The 18,923-nt window shown below is 35.8% G+C and overlaps 2 protein-coding genes and 1 pseudogene across 2 annotated transcripts; 1 reads left to right on the forward strand and 2 right to left on the reverse strand.

Annotated features, from left to right (window-relative positions):
* Positions 1-13,495: 13,495 nt before the first annotated feature.
* On the reverse strand, positions 13,496-14,059 carry LOC145944762 (uncharacterized). The gene has a single exon (XM_083053314.1). It carries the CDS (start codon positions 14,057-14,059, stop codon positions 13,496-13,498), a length of 564 nt encoding a protein of 187 aa, XP_082909440.1.
* An 80-nt stretch (positions 14,060-14,139) lies between these two features.
* Positions 14,140-14,862, reverse strand: LOC145944763 (uncharacterized). The gene has a single exon (XM_083053315.1). The coding sequence runs from the start codon at positions 14,860-14,862 to the stop codon at positions 14,140-14,142; it is 723 nt and encodes a 240-aa protein (XP_082909441.1).
* Positions 14,863-18,306: 3,444 nt separating this feature from the next.
* LOC145944764 (uncharacterized) lies at positions 18,307-18,923 on the forward strand (annotated as a pseudogene).

Below are 18,923 nucleotides of genomic sequence, written 5' to 3' on the forward strand. Positions count from 1 at the left end.
TAATATGTTATATATTAAATATCATATTTATGAAAAAAAAATAATAATTAGCGGATAACACATCTTAATATGCACCTGTTATATTCATCGAAAAATATTGAATTTTATTATACTTATATGTTCAAATGGCAAGGAACTGCTCGATTTCTGCCGCCAATCTGCTATTAGATTGTGTTTGACAGATCTGCTCGGTTTCTGCCGCCAATCTGCCATCAAACTATATGTGCAGATCTGCTCGGTTTCTGCTGCCAATCTGCTGTCAGATTTTGCTTACTAACTATGCTAGCAGAATATTATCAATTGCGGACACAGTGGATAGAAATCTGCCGTAAAGTCATGATCAGATCTGCTGTCATACTGCCGACATGCTGCTAATATTTTGCTATCTGGGTATATAACATCCCAGTAAGCAAAATGTTAGCAGTATGTCGGCAGATTGGCAGCAAATCCAATCAGAGTATTGCGGCAGATTGACATCAACTGCGTCCGCATTGAGCTTGTGTTTTGTCAGCAGATTCTGCTGACATAACATTACAGCAGATTGGCGGCAGAAATGGAACAGATCTGCACAATACGTTTGATGGCAGATTGGCGGCAGAAACGGAGCAGATCTGTCAAACACAATCTGACAGCAAATTGGCGGCAAAAACTAAGCAGATCTGTCAAACACAATCTGACAGCAAATTCGCGGCAGAAATCGAGCAGGACCTGCAGTTTCTTGCAATTTGAACATAAATATATTAATAAAATTAAATATTTTTAAATAAATATAACAGATGCATAAGTTGTTATAGATTAATTATAATTTTCTTTTCATAAATGACATTTAATGTATAACATATATGTTATATCATAGTTATATCTCATATAATAAATGTTCAATTTAATTAAATTTTAATAATAAAATAAATTGTAAATATAAATTAATTTTTAAAATTTAAGATATAATTATTTATATGTGAGAATTAAATTCTTGCTTTATGCTTTAAATATAGGAAATAAATCAATATAGGAAGTAAATGGATAATTTTCCATTTATTCTATTGATTCTAATCAGTTTAAAACTGATAGAAATATACTTTTGATCTTTTATTAATAGGCCACGACTTTTGCAGACTTTATATGTATTTTTAACAGAAATTTAATTGCGAGAAAATACATCGCAGTAAGCGAAGGAACTATTAAATAACTGCAAAGTGCAAATTCTGTTGTCAATTTGTCATCAGATTGTGCGCATGCAAACCTTGCTCGATTTCTGCCGCTAATCTGACATCAAACTGCGTTGCGCAGATTCCTAGCAGATCCTGCTCGGTTTCTGCCGCCAATCTGCTATGATAATTTTATACAAATCCTACTTGGTTTCTGCTGCTGACTTGCTACCAAATTATGTCAGCAGGTTTTGTAACATTTCTGCCAACATTCTGCTATCATTATTTCATATAACAGATTTTGTATACAATCTGCAGTTTTTTGCTAGCAAAAATATATAGCAGACGTTTGGCAAAATCTGTTCAAACAGATTTGGCTGTCTGGGTGTGTATATATATATTATAAATTTGAGCTAAATTTTTCTTTTAAAAAAATACTGTGAATAAATGTTTTATTATTTGAAAAGAAACATCGTCATTTCGAAATATATACATGTACGATATATTTAAGGGTCGGCAGGAGACACGGTGGAGACGCCTGTCGGCCGACCGGGAATTACGGATTCGTATAGTCCAGATTTTAGCCAAAATAAGGGTCGGCAGGCGACACGGTGGAGACGCCTGTCGGCCGGCCGGGAATTACGGATTCGTATAATCCAGATTTTAGCCAGAATACTGAATGAATCTCATTAAATTTACGATATTCTTAATCAGTAAGCTCGACTGTAATCAGCTAAAGAGCTATTTTATTAAAAAAAGGTGAAAATAAAATTTTTTAATAAACTTGGGGAAATGTGCAGTTAGCAACGGGTAAGGTTGGGTTAGCCGCGAGTCCGTATTTAATTTATTATAAATTTTTAAGAGCAAAAATGCAAAATCGGGCTCTTTAGCTGATTGCATTATTATATAAAGAATATATTTAAAAAAAATCACGAAGCTATGTCACTTATTTGATGAGAAATCTGGACGATACGATTCTCACTAGATCTAAGGAACTGGGGAAATTTTCGTGGTAACATACTGACAGCTTGACAAGGAGAGAGATAATCGTTCTGTCTTTGTCTCTCTTGCATCGCGTATGTAGTAGCGTCCATGTAGGCACAAATACTAATATGTTGAGGACACGGATGCGATTATTGAAAGATAATGTCAACAAGAACCGGCGTCGTATTACCTTTGTTTCTCTGTATATGTAAAACGAGGATAACGATATCTTAGATCTTGCTCCTAACAATATCTTCCAATAATTGTATCTTATTGTATGCCGTATCTCGCATATATTATGTATCTCAAATTATAGAATAATGATTTATTAAATATTAAAATATATATTTTTTTTAAGGATTATTATATGTATAATTTAGAAAGAATATTTAAAATATTTATAAGTTTATATATATATATATGTATATATATGTGATTGACAAGTATGTGTTATCTTGATTTCTTATTGATGTTACTGTATAAAAATATCAGCTGCATAAAGAATAATATAAAGAACTTATGAATAACATATAAATAGCTCAATGCAAGGTGTTCGGTCTATCACCCTGAAAACTCGAGTTCAAGTCTATCGGTATATATATATATTTTTTTATATTTATTATTATTGGAATATATAGAAATTATTAAAAATATATATTTTTAAAGGCGATACTTAAGAATTTTTAAATATTGAAAATATTTCAATAATTTTACAACTACAAACACATTGTATATATAAATGCAAAAAATTCGGTAAATAAATTAATCCAGTAATAAATCTATCTCTCTAAATCAGTAATCAATATATATAATCTAAATATATGTTCCGGTTCCAGTTTCGGTTTTTTGATAAATAAAAAAACCGAAACCGTTTAAATTATGATTTTTTCGGTTACGGTTCCGGTTTTTAAAAATTTTTACTTTTTGTTTTTCTAATTAAATTAATTTCTAAATTATATTACTTAAAAAAATTATTATTAATTTTTATGCCATAAATAAACAACACTTCATATTATACATAAAAATATATTTAGATATAGGTATATATAATATAGATACATATATAAATATATTTTCATATGTCATAAAAATTAATAATAATTTTTTAAAGTAATATAATTTATATATACTTTATATATATACCTATATATATATATATATATATATATATAAAACAGAAAATATAATATCTTCACAGCTATCATTATTGCGATAATACATACACGTTTCAGAACATTTAAAAAATAATTATAATTAAGCAATTATTGTAAACGACCCAACTGGCTTAATTGATCTTTCTTAATTCGATATCATATATAAATATACAGACTACGTTTCGTGCTTTAGCAATTATTAGACAAGATTCCCTTAACAATATGTAAGTTCTTATTATGGAAATGTTCATCAGATAACAAAATAGCGTGATCGACTAATTGTAAGTTGTTAATGATGTAACCAAAGCGTTATAAGCAAACATAGAAATGAATATTTACATGACTTTAAATGGACAACCTTTAATATTTTACATCGTGAAACACATACTAGGAAAAGAGAGATAGCTGAAATGTTTTATATAAAAAAATTTAACAACACGATTAACCTACATAAAGACACAGAGAATTTAAACCCTATATGTGATAGAATAATAAAGGATGTCTAACTTAGTTCGTTTTTTACCATCTATACGAAACGTTTAGTACAGAGAGAATTGTAACATGTTGAAAAAAGAAAAAAAATTTAAGTAAGGTATGTTTTAATCATTTACTTTATAATAATTGTTGTTTTCAACTTGGTTTGCGCTATGCTTTTATAAAATGATTCCTTCTATATAGTATTATCCTTTAATTTTAGACTTGTTAAGGACCTGAACCAAAGGTCGAAACGTAGTCTGTATATTTATATATGATATCGAATTAATAAAGATCAATTAAGCCAGTTGGGTCGTTTACAATAATTGCTTAATTTTATTCTTCACTGGCGACACAAAAATACTCTTATAATTATAATTGTATAATATTGCACTTCGAGGAGACAGTTATCATGACACTTCCGTCATTTGCGCAAAAACAGAAAAAAATACCGAAAAGAACCGTAAACCGAAAATAATTTAACGGTCCGGTTATGGTTCCGGTGTTATAAATTTATCAGAATTTCAATACGGTTTACGGTTTCTGTTCTACTAAAAAAACGGTTATGGAACGGTTATCGGTTTTGGTCCGGGTCCCTGATATATATATATATATATATATATATATATATATATATATATTAATTATTGATTTATTACAGGATACATTAATTTATTCACGGAATTATTTTGCATTTTTATGTATATGATAGTTGTAAAATAATTGATCTTTTCAATATTTAAAAATTCTTAAAGTTAATCGCCTTTAAAAATATATTTTTTTAAATAATTTTTATATATTCTAATATATTATTAAAAAAAATCATATTGATAGACTTGAACTTGAGTCTTCAGGGTGACAGACCGAACACCTTGCATTGAGCTATTTATAATATGTTACTCGTATGTTCTTTACATCACGATTTATATGGAGCAAGTATTCTTATACAGTAACATCAATATAATCAAAAAGTAATTAAGTAATACATATTTGTTAGCCTATAAATCTACAATTGCCACTACATGTTAGACAAGAATTAATACTCGTTCTCTCCTTGTCTCTCTATCGCGCTGACGATACATAAAATATCGATAAAAAAGTAGAAGTGAAAAAGCAATAAATTGCCAAGTCTAATAAGCGCCCGTGTCTTACATGTTGTATATTAGTTCACTCTGCGAATTATTATTTTATCATTATTATTTATCATTGTACAATTTGGAGACATATATATAAATTTTTGATACTATTTGTTATATATACGCACATATGTGCATAAGCATATATAAAATTTACAAAAAGTGGGTGCTTATTAGCCTTGCTACATTCCTACCTTCTGCTACGGAATGCCAGAAAGCATTTTCAGGCCGTATCTCGCGTGTAGCATGTCACGTGATTAGCACGGTAGAGGAACAAGGATAACGTGATTATCGATCCTTGTCTCTCTACCGTGCGTCCGCGTGAGCAATGCAATAGTGTGTACGTGTACGGATATACACCACTACATAGAACCTGAAATTGGTTTTTCAACGTTGGTAACACTGAAACCGGAGTTTCGCGTTGTCACCGCGCGAGGTCTCCAACATCAATTCGGAGTTTGCCTGGGTCGCCTGCCGACCCTTAATGAATCTCATTAAATTTGCAATATTCTTAATCAGTAGGATTGTTCGCAAGTCGCTAAAGAGCTATTTTTTTTAAAAAAAGATGAAAATAAAATTTACATAAAACTTGGGGAAATGCGCAGCTAGCAGCGGGTAAGGTTGGGTTAGCTGCGAGTCCGTATTTAATTTATTATAAATTTTCAAGAGCGAAAATGCAAAATCCGGCTCTTTGGCACCTTGCTTCATTATATAAAGAATATATTTAAAAAAATTTCACGAAGCTATGTAACTTATTTGATAAGAAATCTGGATAATACGATTCTCACTAGATCTAAGTTGGGGAAATTTCCGTGGTAACATACTGACAGCTTGACAAGGAGAGAGTATCATTCTGTCTTTGTCTCTCTTCCATTGCATATGTGTAGCGTTCATGTAGGAACACACACTAATACGTTGAGCACACGGATGCGATTATTGAGAGATAATGTAATAATAATAATAATGTAATAATTATGCACTTCAAATTATAGAATAATATACATACATAACATACATATAAATATATGTACAAACGCACACACACACACACACACACACACACACACACACACACACACGCGCGCGCGCGCGCGCGCGCGCGCGCGCGCATATATAGATATAAAAAGAATATTTTTTATGTATAAAATAACATGAAATAAATATACACGTACGGATAAAATATAAAATATTTATTTTGAATAGTATAAGTAATAATATGTAATAATAACACATTATTATAATATTAATACATATAATGATAAATGTAATTTAAATAAATTTTAAATGAATAAATATTATGCCGACAATATTAAGTACAAGATGTTCAGTCTGTGCCATATAAAAGCTCAAAGCTTCCATCAATAATTAATAGTCCAATGAATATAGTATAATCAACAATTATTTTTATATAAAATTGTATATTTGAATATATAAAAATAATTGTTGATTACTATATATTCATTGGACTATTAATTATTGATGGAAGCTTGAGCTTTTAACATATATGGCACAGACTGAACATCTTGTACTTAATATATTGTCTGCATAATATTTATTCATTTCTTATTTATAAAATATAAAATATATAAGTATATATATATAAATATATATATATATATATATATATATATATACACACACACACACAAACACACACATACACACACATATATATATGACTGACAAGTATTATCTTGATTTTTTTCGATTATATTGATGTGTAAGGACATCTGCTCCAATATTTATAACGTGAAAGAACTTATGAATAATGTATGATAGCATGTTCAGTGTGTTACCCAAGAAACTCGAATTCAAATCTATCGATATCAATTTTTTTATAATATATTGGAATATACAAAAATTAGTAAAAAAATATATTTTTAAAAGAAGATTAACTTAAAAATTTTTTAATATTGAAAATATTTCAATCATTTTACAACTACATGCACATTGTATAGAAATGCAAAATAATTAAAATAAATAAATCCAGTAATAAATCAATTGCAACTACACATGTACGCTCACACACACACACACACACACACACACACACACACACACAGCTGCTATATAGATTTATTACTGGATTAATTTATTTACAGAATTATTTTGCATTTATATACAATGTCCCAAGTAGCAAGAGAGAGAGAGAGAGAGAGAGAGAGAGAGAGAGAGAGAGAGAGAGAGAGAGAGAGAGAGAGAGAGAGAGAGAGTAGGAGAGGGAGAGGGAGAGAGGGAGAGGGGGAGAGAGGAGAGGGAGGGGAGGAGGGGGAGAGGGGGAGAGGGGGTGAGGGGGAGAGGGAAGGGAGAGGGGGAGGGGAGAGGGGGAGAGAGGGGAGAGGGGGAGAGAGGGAGAGGGGAGAGAGGGGGAGAGGAGGGAGAGAGGGAGAGAGGGAGAGAGGGAGAGAGGGAGAGAGGGAGAGAGGAGAGAGGGAGAGAGGGAGGAGAGGGAGAGAGGGAGAGAGGGAGAGAGGGAGAGAGGGAGGAGTGGAGAGAGGGAGAGAGGAGAGAGGAGAGAGAGGAGAGAGGGAGAGAGGGAGGAGAGGGAGAGAGGGAGAGAGGGAGAGAGGGAGAGAGGAGAGGGGAGAGGGGGAGGAGGGGAGGGGGAGGAGGAGAGAGGGAGAGAGGGAGAGAGGGGAGAGGAGGGAGAGGAGACGAGAGAAAGTGAAAAAAATAAGTCCCTTTTTAATTCATTAAAAAAACGTTTATTTTCACGTTAATGTAATACACGTATAAATATTAATTTAACGTTAACTTAATTTCATTAATAAAATATGAATAAAATACTAATAAAATAAATATGTATTTATTTCATTAATATTTTTATTAATATTTTATTAATATTTTATTAATGAAATATTAAATATTTAATAAACTTTAAATAAAAATAATGAAGCAGTGGTATCAACGCAGAGTACTACTTCTCATTATTTTAACATTTTTAAAATATCTTTGAAAATGAGTTTTAAACATTTTTTATACATTCTTGTGCTACTTGGGATGTGTGTAGTTGTAAAATGATATTTTCAATATTTAAAAATATTTATGTTTGTCGCCTTTACAAAATATATTTTTTATAATTTTTGTATATGCCAATGTATTATAAAAAAATTGATATTGATAAATTTGAACTCAAGTTTTCTGGGTGACAGGCTGAAAATTATTCTTTCATTGAGCCATCATACGTTACTCCTAAAAGTTCTTACACGTTATAAGTATTTATGGAGTAGAGATTATACAATAACATCAATAATGTAAAAGAAATAAAGATTCATATGGCACGCCGTTTTGCTATTTAATACTATCATAAAAATTCTACTAAATTAAATTGATACTGAAAGAAAAGAAATTATTATTATGTCTAGACATATTTATAATTCATCGAATTATTATTAAGCTATCATTTAATTAAACACGCAGAATTAAAATTATGTCTAGAGAAAATATTAATTTTGAATTTATTTTATGTTATAACATAAAATTTTTTCGGGAATTAAAATTATGTACATAATTTTAATTCCTGAATTTTTATTATGTACATAATTTTAATTCGGGAATAAAAAATTATGTACATAATAAAAATTCAGGAATTAAAATTATGTACATAATTTTAATTGCTGAAAAATTTTTGTTATAACAAAATAAATTCAAAATTAATATTTTCTCTAGACTTAATTATGTACATAATATTAAAATCATGTAAATAATTATGTCTAGAGAAAATATTAATTTTGAATTTATTTTATGTTATAACAAAAATTTTTCAGCAATTAAAATTATGTACATAATTTTAATTCCTGAATTTTTATTATGTACATAATTTTAATTCCCGAATTAAAATTATGGGAATTAAAATTATGTACATAATTTTAATTCGGGAATTAAAATTATGGGAATTAAAATTATGTACATAATAGAAATTCTCAATAAATATTATGTCTTGACATAATGAAAATTTCTTTCGATTTAAAATTTAGTATGAAATCTAGAATTAAAATGACAGTAGCACGTAATTTTAATTTTCAATTTTTATTATGCCAAGACATAATTTTAATTCATTTTTATTATGTCATGAGATAATATTAATGTATTTTTATTATGTCGTAACACAATTTTAATTCATTGAATTATTATGATAGCTTACAAAATTTATACTCCTGCAATTATTATTATGTTAAGACATAATAAAAATACATTAATATTATTTCATGACATAATAAAAATGAATTAAAATTATGTCTTGACATAAAAATAATTCCACCTACGCTGTATCTTTCTCTATGTATTTTGAATTAATTTTATGTCAAGACATAATTTTAATTCATTTTTATTATGTCATGAGATAATATTAATGTATTTTTATTATGTCTTAACATAATAATAATTGCAGGAATATAAATTTTGTAAGCTCTCATAATAATTCAATGAATTAAAATTGTGTTACGACATAATAAAAATACATTAATATTATCTCATGACATAATAAAAATGAATTAAAATTATGTCTTGGCATAATAAAAATTGAAAATTAGAATTACGTGCTACTGTCATTTTAATTATAGATTTCATACTAAAATCGAAAGAAATTTTCATTATGTCAAGATATAATATTTATTGAGAATTTCTATTATGTACATAATTTTAATTCTCGAATTTCTATTATGTACATAATTTTAATTCTCGAATTTCTATTATGTACATAATTTTAATTCCTGAATTTTTATTATGTACATAATTTTAATTCCTGAATTTTTATTATGTACATAATTTTAATTCGGGAATTAAAATTATGTACATAATAAAAATTCAGGAATTAAAATTATGTATATAATTTTAATTCTCGAAAAATTTTTATGTTATAACATAAAATAAATTCAAAATTAATATTTTCTCTAGACATAATTTTAATTCTGCGTGTTTAATTATATGATAGCTTAATAATAATTCGATGAATTATAAATATGTCTAGACATAATAATAATTTCTTTTCTTTCAGTATCAATTTAATTTAGTAGAATTTTTATGATGGTATTAAATAGCAAAACGGCGTGCCATACCAATCTATAATTGCTACAGGATAATGAAACAAGACTCTCCTATTATCTCTCTATCGCGCTGCCGATACATAAAAAATATCGATGAAAAGTATAAGTGAAAAAGCAATAAATTGCCAAGCCTAATAAGCGCCCGTGTCTTATATGCTGTGTATTAGTTCACGCTACGAATTATTATTTTATTATTATTATATATCATTGTACAATTTGGAAACATATATAAATTTTTGATATTATTTGTATATATATATGCACATATATGCATAAGCATATATAAAATTAACAACAAACGGGTGCTTATTAGTCTTGCTACGTTACTGCCTTCTGCTACAGAAGGCCAGAAAGCATTTTCAGGCCGAATCTCGCGTGTAGCATGTCATGTGATTAGCACGGTAGAGGAACAAGGATAACGTGATTATCGATCCTTGTCTCTCTACCGTGCGTCCGCGTGAGCAATGCAATGGTGTGTGTACGTGTACAGACATACACCACTACATAAAGTCTGGGAATTAGTTTCTCAGCGTTGGCAACACTGAAACCGGAGTTTCGCGTTGTCACCGCGCGAGGTCTCCAACATCAATTCGGATGTAGAGATTCTAAGAAGAATAGAATGCCAACACCGAAGGTTCTTACGACCACGCGCAATAAATTGAGTCACACTGGTTAACGTATAACAGAATTTATTATTAATCAACAAATATATCAAATTTCCGAGATACAATGTTTGTAGGAACTACTAGAAGCTTAATACGACATGAGCAGGTTAATTGACGACATGAGTGAATGGTATTAAAGACAGAAACATTTCACATGGATGTAATGATTAGGTCGCGACTAAGCACGCACTTACAAGACTTATTAAGACTTCCAACCAGTACAATGGTTCGCACGCGAGAGACAAAGCACATGTAATCTCTTTGGAAGGCGGAAACGATCCGCACGCGAAAACTCGCGAGAGAGTTATAGACGCGCGCAGGCGCCGACGAGTTATAGAGAGACGCGCGCAAATATCGGCAATCGCTTGCCGATTGGTTCGCACGCTAGGGACTTAGAATCGAGTGGCAGAAGTCGCCACATTACTCCCCCCCGAGTGACTCACGGACGGTTCGTGAGGCGCGAAAGTAACGCGTTTACGAGGGGCTGGAGGATATGTTCTCGGGGTCGGCATTGTTGATGCCGGCTCCGCTGATGTACTCGGTACAGGCTCCTCTGTCGCTGTCGTCTCGATAAAGGCGGGTTTAAGCCTCGCGATAGTAATGGTTGTCGACTGGCCGTCTACGAAAACGTCGTCGCTCGGGCGGCTCTGCACCTCGTATGGTCCCTCGTATGGTGATTCAAGTGGTCGCTTTGCGCGATCAACCCTGACAAAAACATGAGTACAAGTATACAAAGTCTTATGAGCAAAGGGTTTACGTTTATTATGATGCGCGGTTGGAGCTGGTCGGAGCAGTCGCATGTGCTCACGTAACGGTTCCAGGAAGGTCCGCGGCTCGGTCCGTGGTTCTTCGTGCAAGAAAAATTCACCGGGAAGCCTCAGTGTAGTACCATACACTAGCTCGGCTGTGGTAGCTTTGAGATCCTCTTTTATGCAGGTACGCAGGCCTAACAGGACAGTAGGCAGTATGTCGACCCATTCTCGTTGGCCATGACACGTGATAGCTGTCTTCAGGGAACGATGCCATCTCTCGATCATGCCGTTTGAAGCCGGGTGATAGGCTGTGGTCCGTATTCGCTTGCTGCCGATGAGATTTGTCAGTGCGTGAAATAGAATAGATTCGAACTGCGTGCCCCGGTCCGTGGTGATCGTGACCGGTGCGCCAAAACGCGACACCCACGTACAGTAGAAGGTCTTGCTGATAGCTTCCGCTGAAATGTCTGTAATAGGTGTGGCTTCAGGCCACCTCGTGAAGCGGTCAATCATTGTCAGGCAGTAGCGTTGTCCTCTCGATGGCGGCAGTGGTCCGATGATATCCAAATGTACGTGATGGAAACGCACATTAGGCATCGCTATGTGCTTTGGAATGTTTCTCACGTGGCAATGAATTTTACTGCGTTAGCAAGAGAGACATTCCCATGTCCAGGTAGCAATATCGTTGTTCATGCCCGGCCATACGAAACTGCGTTGAATGGTCTTCCGCGTCGTCCGTCCGCTGGGATGAGATAATCCGTGGATTGTAAATCGTGTGTTGTAAATCGTCCAGCGTAATGATTGCGGGACGTAAGGTTTGACATCTTCTCCTGATACGTCGCAGTATAGATGAAAATCCGTATTTGGAATGCGTAGTTTGCGAAGATCCAAAGAAGATCCGCTCTGCAGAAGCTGTTTCAATTCGTCATCGTTGAGTTGATGTGTCGCCAGCTCGTCTGTTGTTACGATAGTTGGCATATTGATAGTGTTAATCCTCGATAATGCATCAGCGATAGTGTTGCTGTCGCCAGCAATGTGTACGATCCTGGTGGAAAATTGGCCGATCCAGTCGAGATGTCTCATTTGGCGTGGTGTTGCTTTATCTGATTTTTGTTTAAAAGCATAGATGAGCGGCTTATGATCAGTCGCTATTATCAGTTCTCGACCTTCGATGAAATGTTGGAAGAACTTGATAGCTCGATAGATAGCCAGGAGTTCGCGATCGTACGTGCTGTAGTTCACTTCCGCTGGGCTCATCTTCTTGGAGAAAAATCCAAGCGGCTGCCAGGAATTGTTGCAACGCTGTTCGAGGACGGCGTCAATCGCCGTGGCGGATGCGTCGGTGCGTAGCAGTAACGGTGCGTTATCCAGCGGATGCGCAAGCAATGTTGCGTCGGCCAACTGTGTTTTGCATGTCACAAAAGCACTTTCCGTCGCTGCCGTCCACGAAACTGGGCGCTTGTCTCGTCTTTTTGCCCCGGTGAGTAGGGCGTGAAGTGGGCTCTGGGCTGCGGCCGCACCTTTGATGAAGCGTCTATAAAAATTAAGCATGCCCAGAAAACGTCGCAATTCGGTGATATTATTCGGTTTCGGAAAATCACGAATTGCTTGAACTCGAGAAGGTAGCGGCCTGGTGCCCTGTGCGTCAACCAGGTATCCCAGATACTCCACCTCGTCTTCTCCGAAATAACATTTTGATATATTGATTGACAGGCCGTGTTCTCGCAATCTTTCGAGCACCAATTGTAGATGCTGATGATGTTGATCTGGGTCAGGCGATGCGATGAGGATGTCGTCAATGTAGCAGTGCGCGAAATCTAGTCCGCGCAGCACTGCGTTCATCAGACGTTGAAAGGTCTGTGCGGCGTTACACAGGCCGAATGTCATGACGTTGAATTCGTACAGGCCGAAAGGTGTGATGACGGCGGTCTTCAGACGATCCTCTGGTGCGATTGGTACCTGGTAATACGCCCTTACCAAATCAAGCGTCGTGAAAACGCGACAACCTTGCAGGCGATACGAGAAATCATGCAGGTGTGGCAAAGGATAGCGGTCAGGAACGGTGACAGCATTTAAACGACGGTAGTCTCCACAGGGACGCCAATCTCCCGTCTTCTTCTTAACCAGATGCAGCGGACTAGCCCAAGGGCTGCTCGACGCAAGTACCCTCGGCCAGTATATGCGCGAATTGCTTGCGAGCGACTTTCATCTTCTCGGGTGGCAGGCGTCTCGCACGTTCAGCGACAGGCGGTCCTCGTGTCTGAATGTAATGACATACCTTATGCTTAGGCTCGATGCGGCGCGCTGGTCTAGTGATTTCAGTGAATTCTCTAAGTAGGTCGGCGTACCGGACGGTACGATCAATCGTGGAAACAGCGGGAGACGGAACTCGAACGAGTCGTCCGACGGAACCCATCCTTGTCTCTCCATCCACAAGCTGACGTCGTCGAAGGTCAATCATGAGGTTGTGATGTGCGAGGAAATCAGCACCCAAGATTGCTTGCGTTACATCTGCGACGATAAAGATCCATTCGTATTTGCGGCGTTTGCCAAGGTCGACTGCGACTAATTTTTCTCCGTAAGTAGCGATAGTTGATCCGTTCGCAGCAAAGAGTCGATAGGTTTTCGAGATCGGATTATCTCTGGCTGCTTTGCGTGGTAGCACGGAGATGTCGGCTCCAGAGTCAACCAGGTAGCGCATACCGGATATAGCATCAATGAGTATGAGGCGTCGTTCTGTTTGACGGGCCTCCCCGCTTGCCTCGATGCGGTTTGGCAGATTCAGTTTCCCGACGGCGGGGGTGTGCCAGACCAGGCACACGGCTGTCGGCATTTCCTTGCATCGCTTCCAAATTTCGAGTGGTAATAACATACAGCTGTCTTCTGCTGTTGAGGTGTGCTTCGTGCGCGATAGCGTGGACGCGAGCGCGAACGGCGTCTCGTCCGACGATCAGGAGTATGACTTTCTCGGACTTGACGTGACAGCTCTTCGATGCGGCGATACAATTCGGCAACTTCCGTCGAACGTTCTGGCTGTGTCGACGGAGAACTCACGGCGTCGACTCGTGAAGCACCTCTCGTATAGTCCATTATTTTGTCGGCTTGAAGTGCGAGTTGAACTAAGTCTGCGGTATCGTTGGCGACGAGGATTCCTCTGACAGGATCAGGTAGTCGCTCTAAGAAAAGGGTGCGCAAAACGGTGTCGGTGCACTGACCTCTTGCCAAATTCCTCAAACGCTGCAGGCAATGAGACGGCCTTTCCTCTCCAAGGTCCAATCCCTGTAGCAGACGTCTGAGCTTCGACTCGCTAGATTCATCGAAAGACGCGATGATGCGATCCTTCACTGCTCCATATTTATTATGCGCGGGCGGTGATGTAACAATATCTGTGATAAACGGTAAGACGCTTGAGTCAAGATTGAGGATAACGTACCGAAACTTTGACTCGTCGCTCGAGATGCGCGACAGTGCAAATCCAGCTTCGACCTGGGCGAACCAAAGCATCGGGTTCTCACGCCAGAAAGGTGGCAGCTTGATCAGCCTCGCTGTGTTAACACTGGCCTCTTCGATATCACGCGAATGTGAAGGTCATATTGCACTCGCATCATCTACCACCGGTTCATTGTCCGCGGGCAAGGTATCGCGCGATGGAGAACGTCTGACCGACATCGTATATAAAACTCTCTATCACGACACTCAGATCACCCGATATATTCACGCGTCACGAAACGTTCGCGAAAAGTCTAGCGACACAATATAATTCTGTTCAAATTCGCAACGGATGTCTGTTTATACCGATGTCCTTGTGCAAAAGAGTGTTTTCCCGCGGCACAGCACGATCAAAACACGTGACGATCAGCTGACTCAGCGGTCACACAGGGTTGCGATCACGTGATCACGCGCAAGAATCTCGTGGCTCGCCGACACTTGAGAATGTTCATCACCCGCGAAAGAAAAATGTTAAAAAAAAAAATGTACGTCAATTAACGCCCGTAATTACGATGTCGCGCAATTATCACGCTGGTCGTGCGATTAATATCACGTCAGGGTCACCAATTTTCGATGTAGAGATTCTAAGAAGGATAGAATGCCAACACCGAAGGTTCTTACGACCACGCGCAATAAATTGAGTCACACTGGTTAACGTATAACAGAATTTATTATTAATCAACAAATATATCAAATTTCCGAGATACAATGTTTGTAGGAACTACTAGAAGCACAATACGACATGAGCAGGTTAATTGACGACATGAGTGAATGGTATTAAAGACAGAAACAATTCACATGGATGTAATGATTAGACCGCGACTAAGCACGCACTTACAAGACTTATTAAGACTTCCAACCAGTACAATGGTTCGCACGCGAGAGACAAAGCACATGTAATCTCTTTGGAAGGCGGAAACGATCCGCACGCGAAAACTCGCGAGAGAGTTATAGACGCGCGCAGGCGCCGACGAGTTATAGAGAGACGCGCGCAAATATCGGCAATCGCTTGCCGATTGGTTCGCACGCTAGGGACTTAGAGTCGAGTGGCAGAAGTCGCCACACGGAGTTTGCCTGGGTCTCCTGCCGACCCTTAAATAATTATATATAGATACGTGTATATATATAAATATTTCGTATATACTCGTATGTCGTATATACATAATATACACTCTAAAATGATTTTTTTTTTAAATTGCATTTCTCGTGTTACTATATACATGTATTATTTTATCATCTCTTAAGGTACATTTTCATGCTGACGCTCGACGCTGGATTCGAGCGTCAAATCTGGCCATGTGATAGATTTTTAAATTCCCGCGTCGAGTGATAAAAGCTAAACAGTGTTTAGCTTTAACGCTCGACGCTCATTTCAGTCAATCCAGTGGTTAGGCTATATTTCGCGTCCCTCTGAATTTTTAAATATATTATTGTTAAAAATTTACCACAAAATTATATCGATTCCGGTATTATTTTGAATATCTATTATAGTAGAGAGCAAGATGGATTCCCAACAGGTAAATATCAATTAAAATTATATTGGTATCAATGTAACCTCCAAATATGTTTTTTATTACAGAAAAAAATAGAATAATTGATGATACATTTTTTTTTACATATTTAGCAAATTCGTATTGTGTATACTTTTGTGGTTTGTGCGAGGAAATTTGCGAGAAGATTCAAGGTCATTCCTGTCTAGAGGGTTACAACAAGTTTTACTAAGGCTCTGTAAGAGCAGGTATAATCGTCCGCCATTTTCCGTCCAACCGTATGTAAAAGTTAGGTTCTCGCATATATAGGACACGTACGTCAATACGCCTTTCGGTCTCGCGATTAACCTAAAAATTAAACTTAAATATTTATTCCTTAAACGCGCGATAGTAAAATTCGTGTTATAAGTGTTGTATTTTTCGTTAATCAACGCTTCGTGTCTCGATTTCATTGCCGCATAGTCCTACTTGGATTTTTTAAATTGTCGTCAGTTGACATTTTACAAATAGCCAAAACTTAATCTAAAAACACAAAATATGAAAATATGACAAAACTGCAATATGAAGACAATTTTTTGTGATAAATATTATTTAAATAACATACCTTCGGCCCTTGAAATTGCTCCAAAAACGTGCTGATCCAAATACATGCAATAAAACGGAGACACGATGTGTTGATTTACGAAAAATACGACTTATAAAACAAATTCTACTGTCGCGCGTTCAAGAACACACCTCTAATCAATTAAAAATCAATCAATACTTATTTTGAGTTTCACATAAGTTAAATTTTTAGGTTAATCGCGAGACCGAAAGGCGTATTGACGTACGTGTCCTATATATGCGAGAACCTAACTTTTACATACGGTTGGAAGAAAAATGGCGGACGATTATATCTGCTCTTACAGAGCCCAGGTAGCAAAATAAGTCATTTTGACGTCATTTTAACATCAAATTACGTCAAAATGACGTCAAAGTGACTAATTTTGCTACCTGGGAGCCTTAGTTTTACATTGACGAGAATCACTACTTTTACCCCATGCTAGGTATGTAATGTATAATGAAAGTAATTTTTTATTACAGAATATTATATTATTTGTTTCTTACTATCAAAAATGCGCTAATTGAAAAACAAGTCGATAAAATAATACAATGAAATACGAGAAGCCTTCATTTGCGCACAGTACAATTGCACACGTTTGCAAGAAAAATTATAGATCGGATGATGTACGAGTTATTAAACCGAATTATATAGGCCGTCACGTAAACATCTGTACGCGCTGTACTACGCCGGATACAACAGCGTAAAATCTGTGATGGCGTAATGAAAACGAGCGTAAAGCCTGTGATTGGCCAAGCTCTTTTACGCCGTACGCCGGTACGCCGTACGCTGCTCCATGGGACTGCACCTTGACGCTATTGCCTCCTCCACAGATAGAGCGTCAAATGTAGTCACGTGACCAGATTTGACGTTCGAATCCAGCGTCGAGCGTCAGCATGAAAATGTACCTTTACAATTAGATCGATAGTTACTATTTCTCACTCCGGCCGCAATATTCATGGAGGTAAGAAATAAGGGTGCGATTTCACTATCAATTTGTCGCTAGCGTCTAACTGATCACGTGATCTGATTTGTGACGCTAGCGTCAAGAAGAAAAAGCTTTGGCTGCATTTTCACTTGACGCTGTGACGCTGGATTTCAGCGTCAAGCGTCAATAAAAACAGCGTCTATTGACGCTGGCGTGAAAACAGCCTAGCGTCCAAGTTTAAATAGCTTGATTCAGCCTAGCATCCAAGTTTAGCTTGATTATAAGCTATTTTGCTATTATATAGTAGCCTGATTTTTTATCTTTCTGATTATTAGAAGTAGATCTTAATTCGGCTTAAAAAAATGTCATTTAATCAAAGATATTACGAATGGCAAACAAAATGTTTGAAAATAATAAATTAAAAAAAAAGAAAAGACAAAATGGAAAAACGTTTAATTGTATGTGTAACAGTTATTAATAAATTGGAAAAAATGCAAAAAAACCATATAACAAAAAACGTTATTGGGTTGCACCAATATTTGAAGATCGAAAAGTGCATGGTTTTTATCATGCGATATTTCCCAATATCCTCTTAGAAGAAAGCACATTTAGAAATTACTTTAGAATGACAGCTACACAGTTTGAAAATTTGTTACAAATAGTAGGACCTTTTATAAGCAAACAAATAACTTCTTTTTGTGAGCCAATATCCGCTCCTGAACGATTATGTTTAACATTAAGGTTTGTTTTTATTTGTATATATTTGTAATATTATTTGCATTATTATTAGTATTACTTGCATTTTAAATGCATTACATTTTATAGATATTTAGCTGCTGGTGATTCTATGAGATCAATATCCTATCAGTATCTAATTGGCGTAACAACAGTATGTAACATTATACATGATACATGTAATGTTATTTGGTCTGTTCTTCATAAGGAGGTTCTTCCATCTACTTTAAAGAAAGAAGACTGGTTACGCATAGTAGATGAATTTGATGAAAAATGGAATTTAAAAAATGTCATTAATAAGATTGCTAGAAGAAAGAAATAA

This window comes from Prenolepis imparis, unplaced genomic scaffold, assembly GCF_030444845.1.
Source record: "Prenolepis imparis isolate NDT839.2.m4 unplaced genomic scaffold, iyPreImpa1.0 SCAF_13, whole genome shotgun sequence".
Lineage (NCBI taxonomy): Eukaryota > Metazoa > Arthropoda > Insecta > Hymenoptera > Formicidae > Prenolepis > Prenolepis imparis.

Excerpts from the sequence above, each read along its gene's own strand:
- LOC145944762 (XM_083053314.1), bottom strand. The coding sequence starts at position 14,059 with ATGCGCTACCTGGTTGACTCTGGAGCCGACATCTCCGTGCTACCACGC.
- LOC145944763 (XM_083053315.1), bottom strand. The coding sequence starts at position 14,862 with ATGCTTTGGTTCGCCCAGGTCGAAGCTGGATTTGCACTGTCGCGCATC.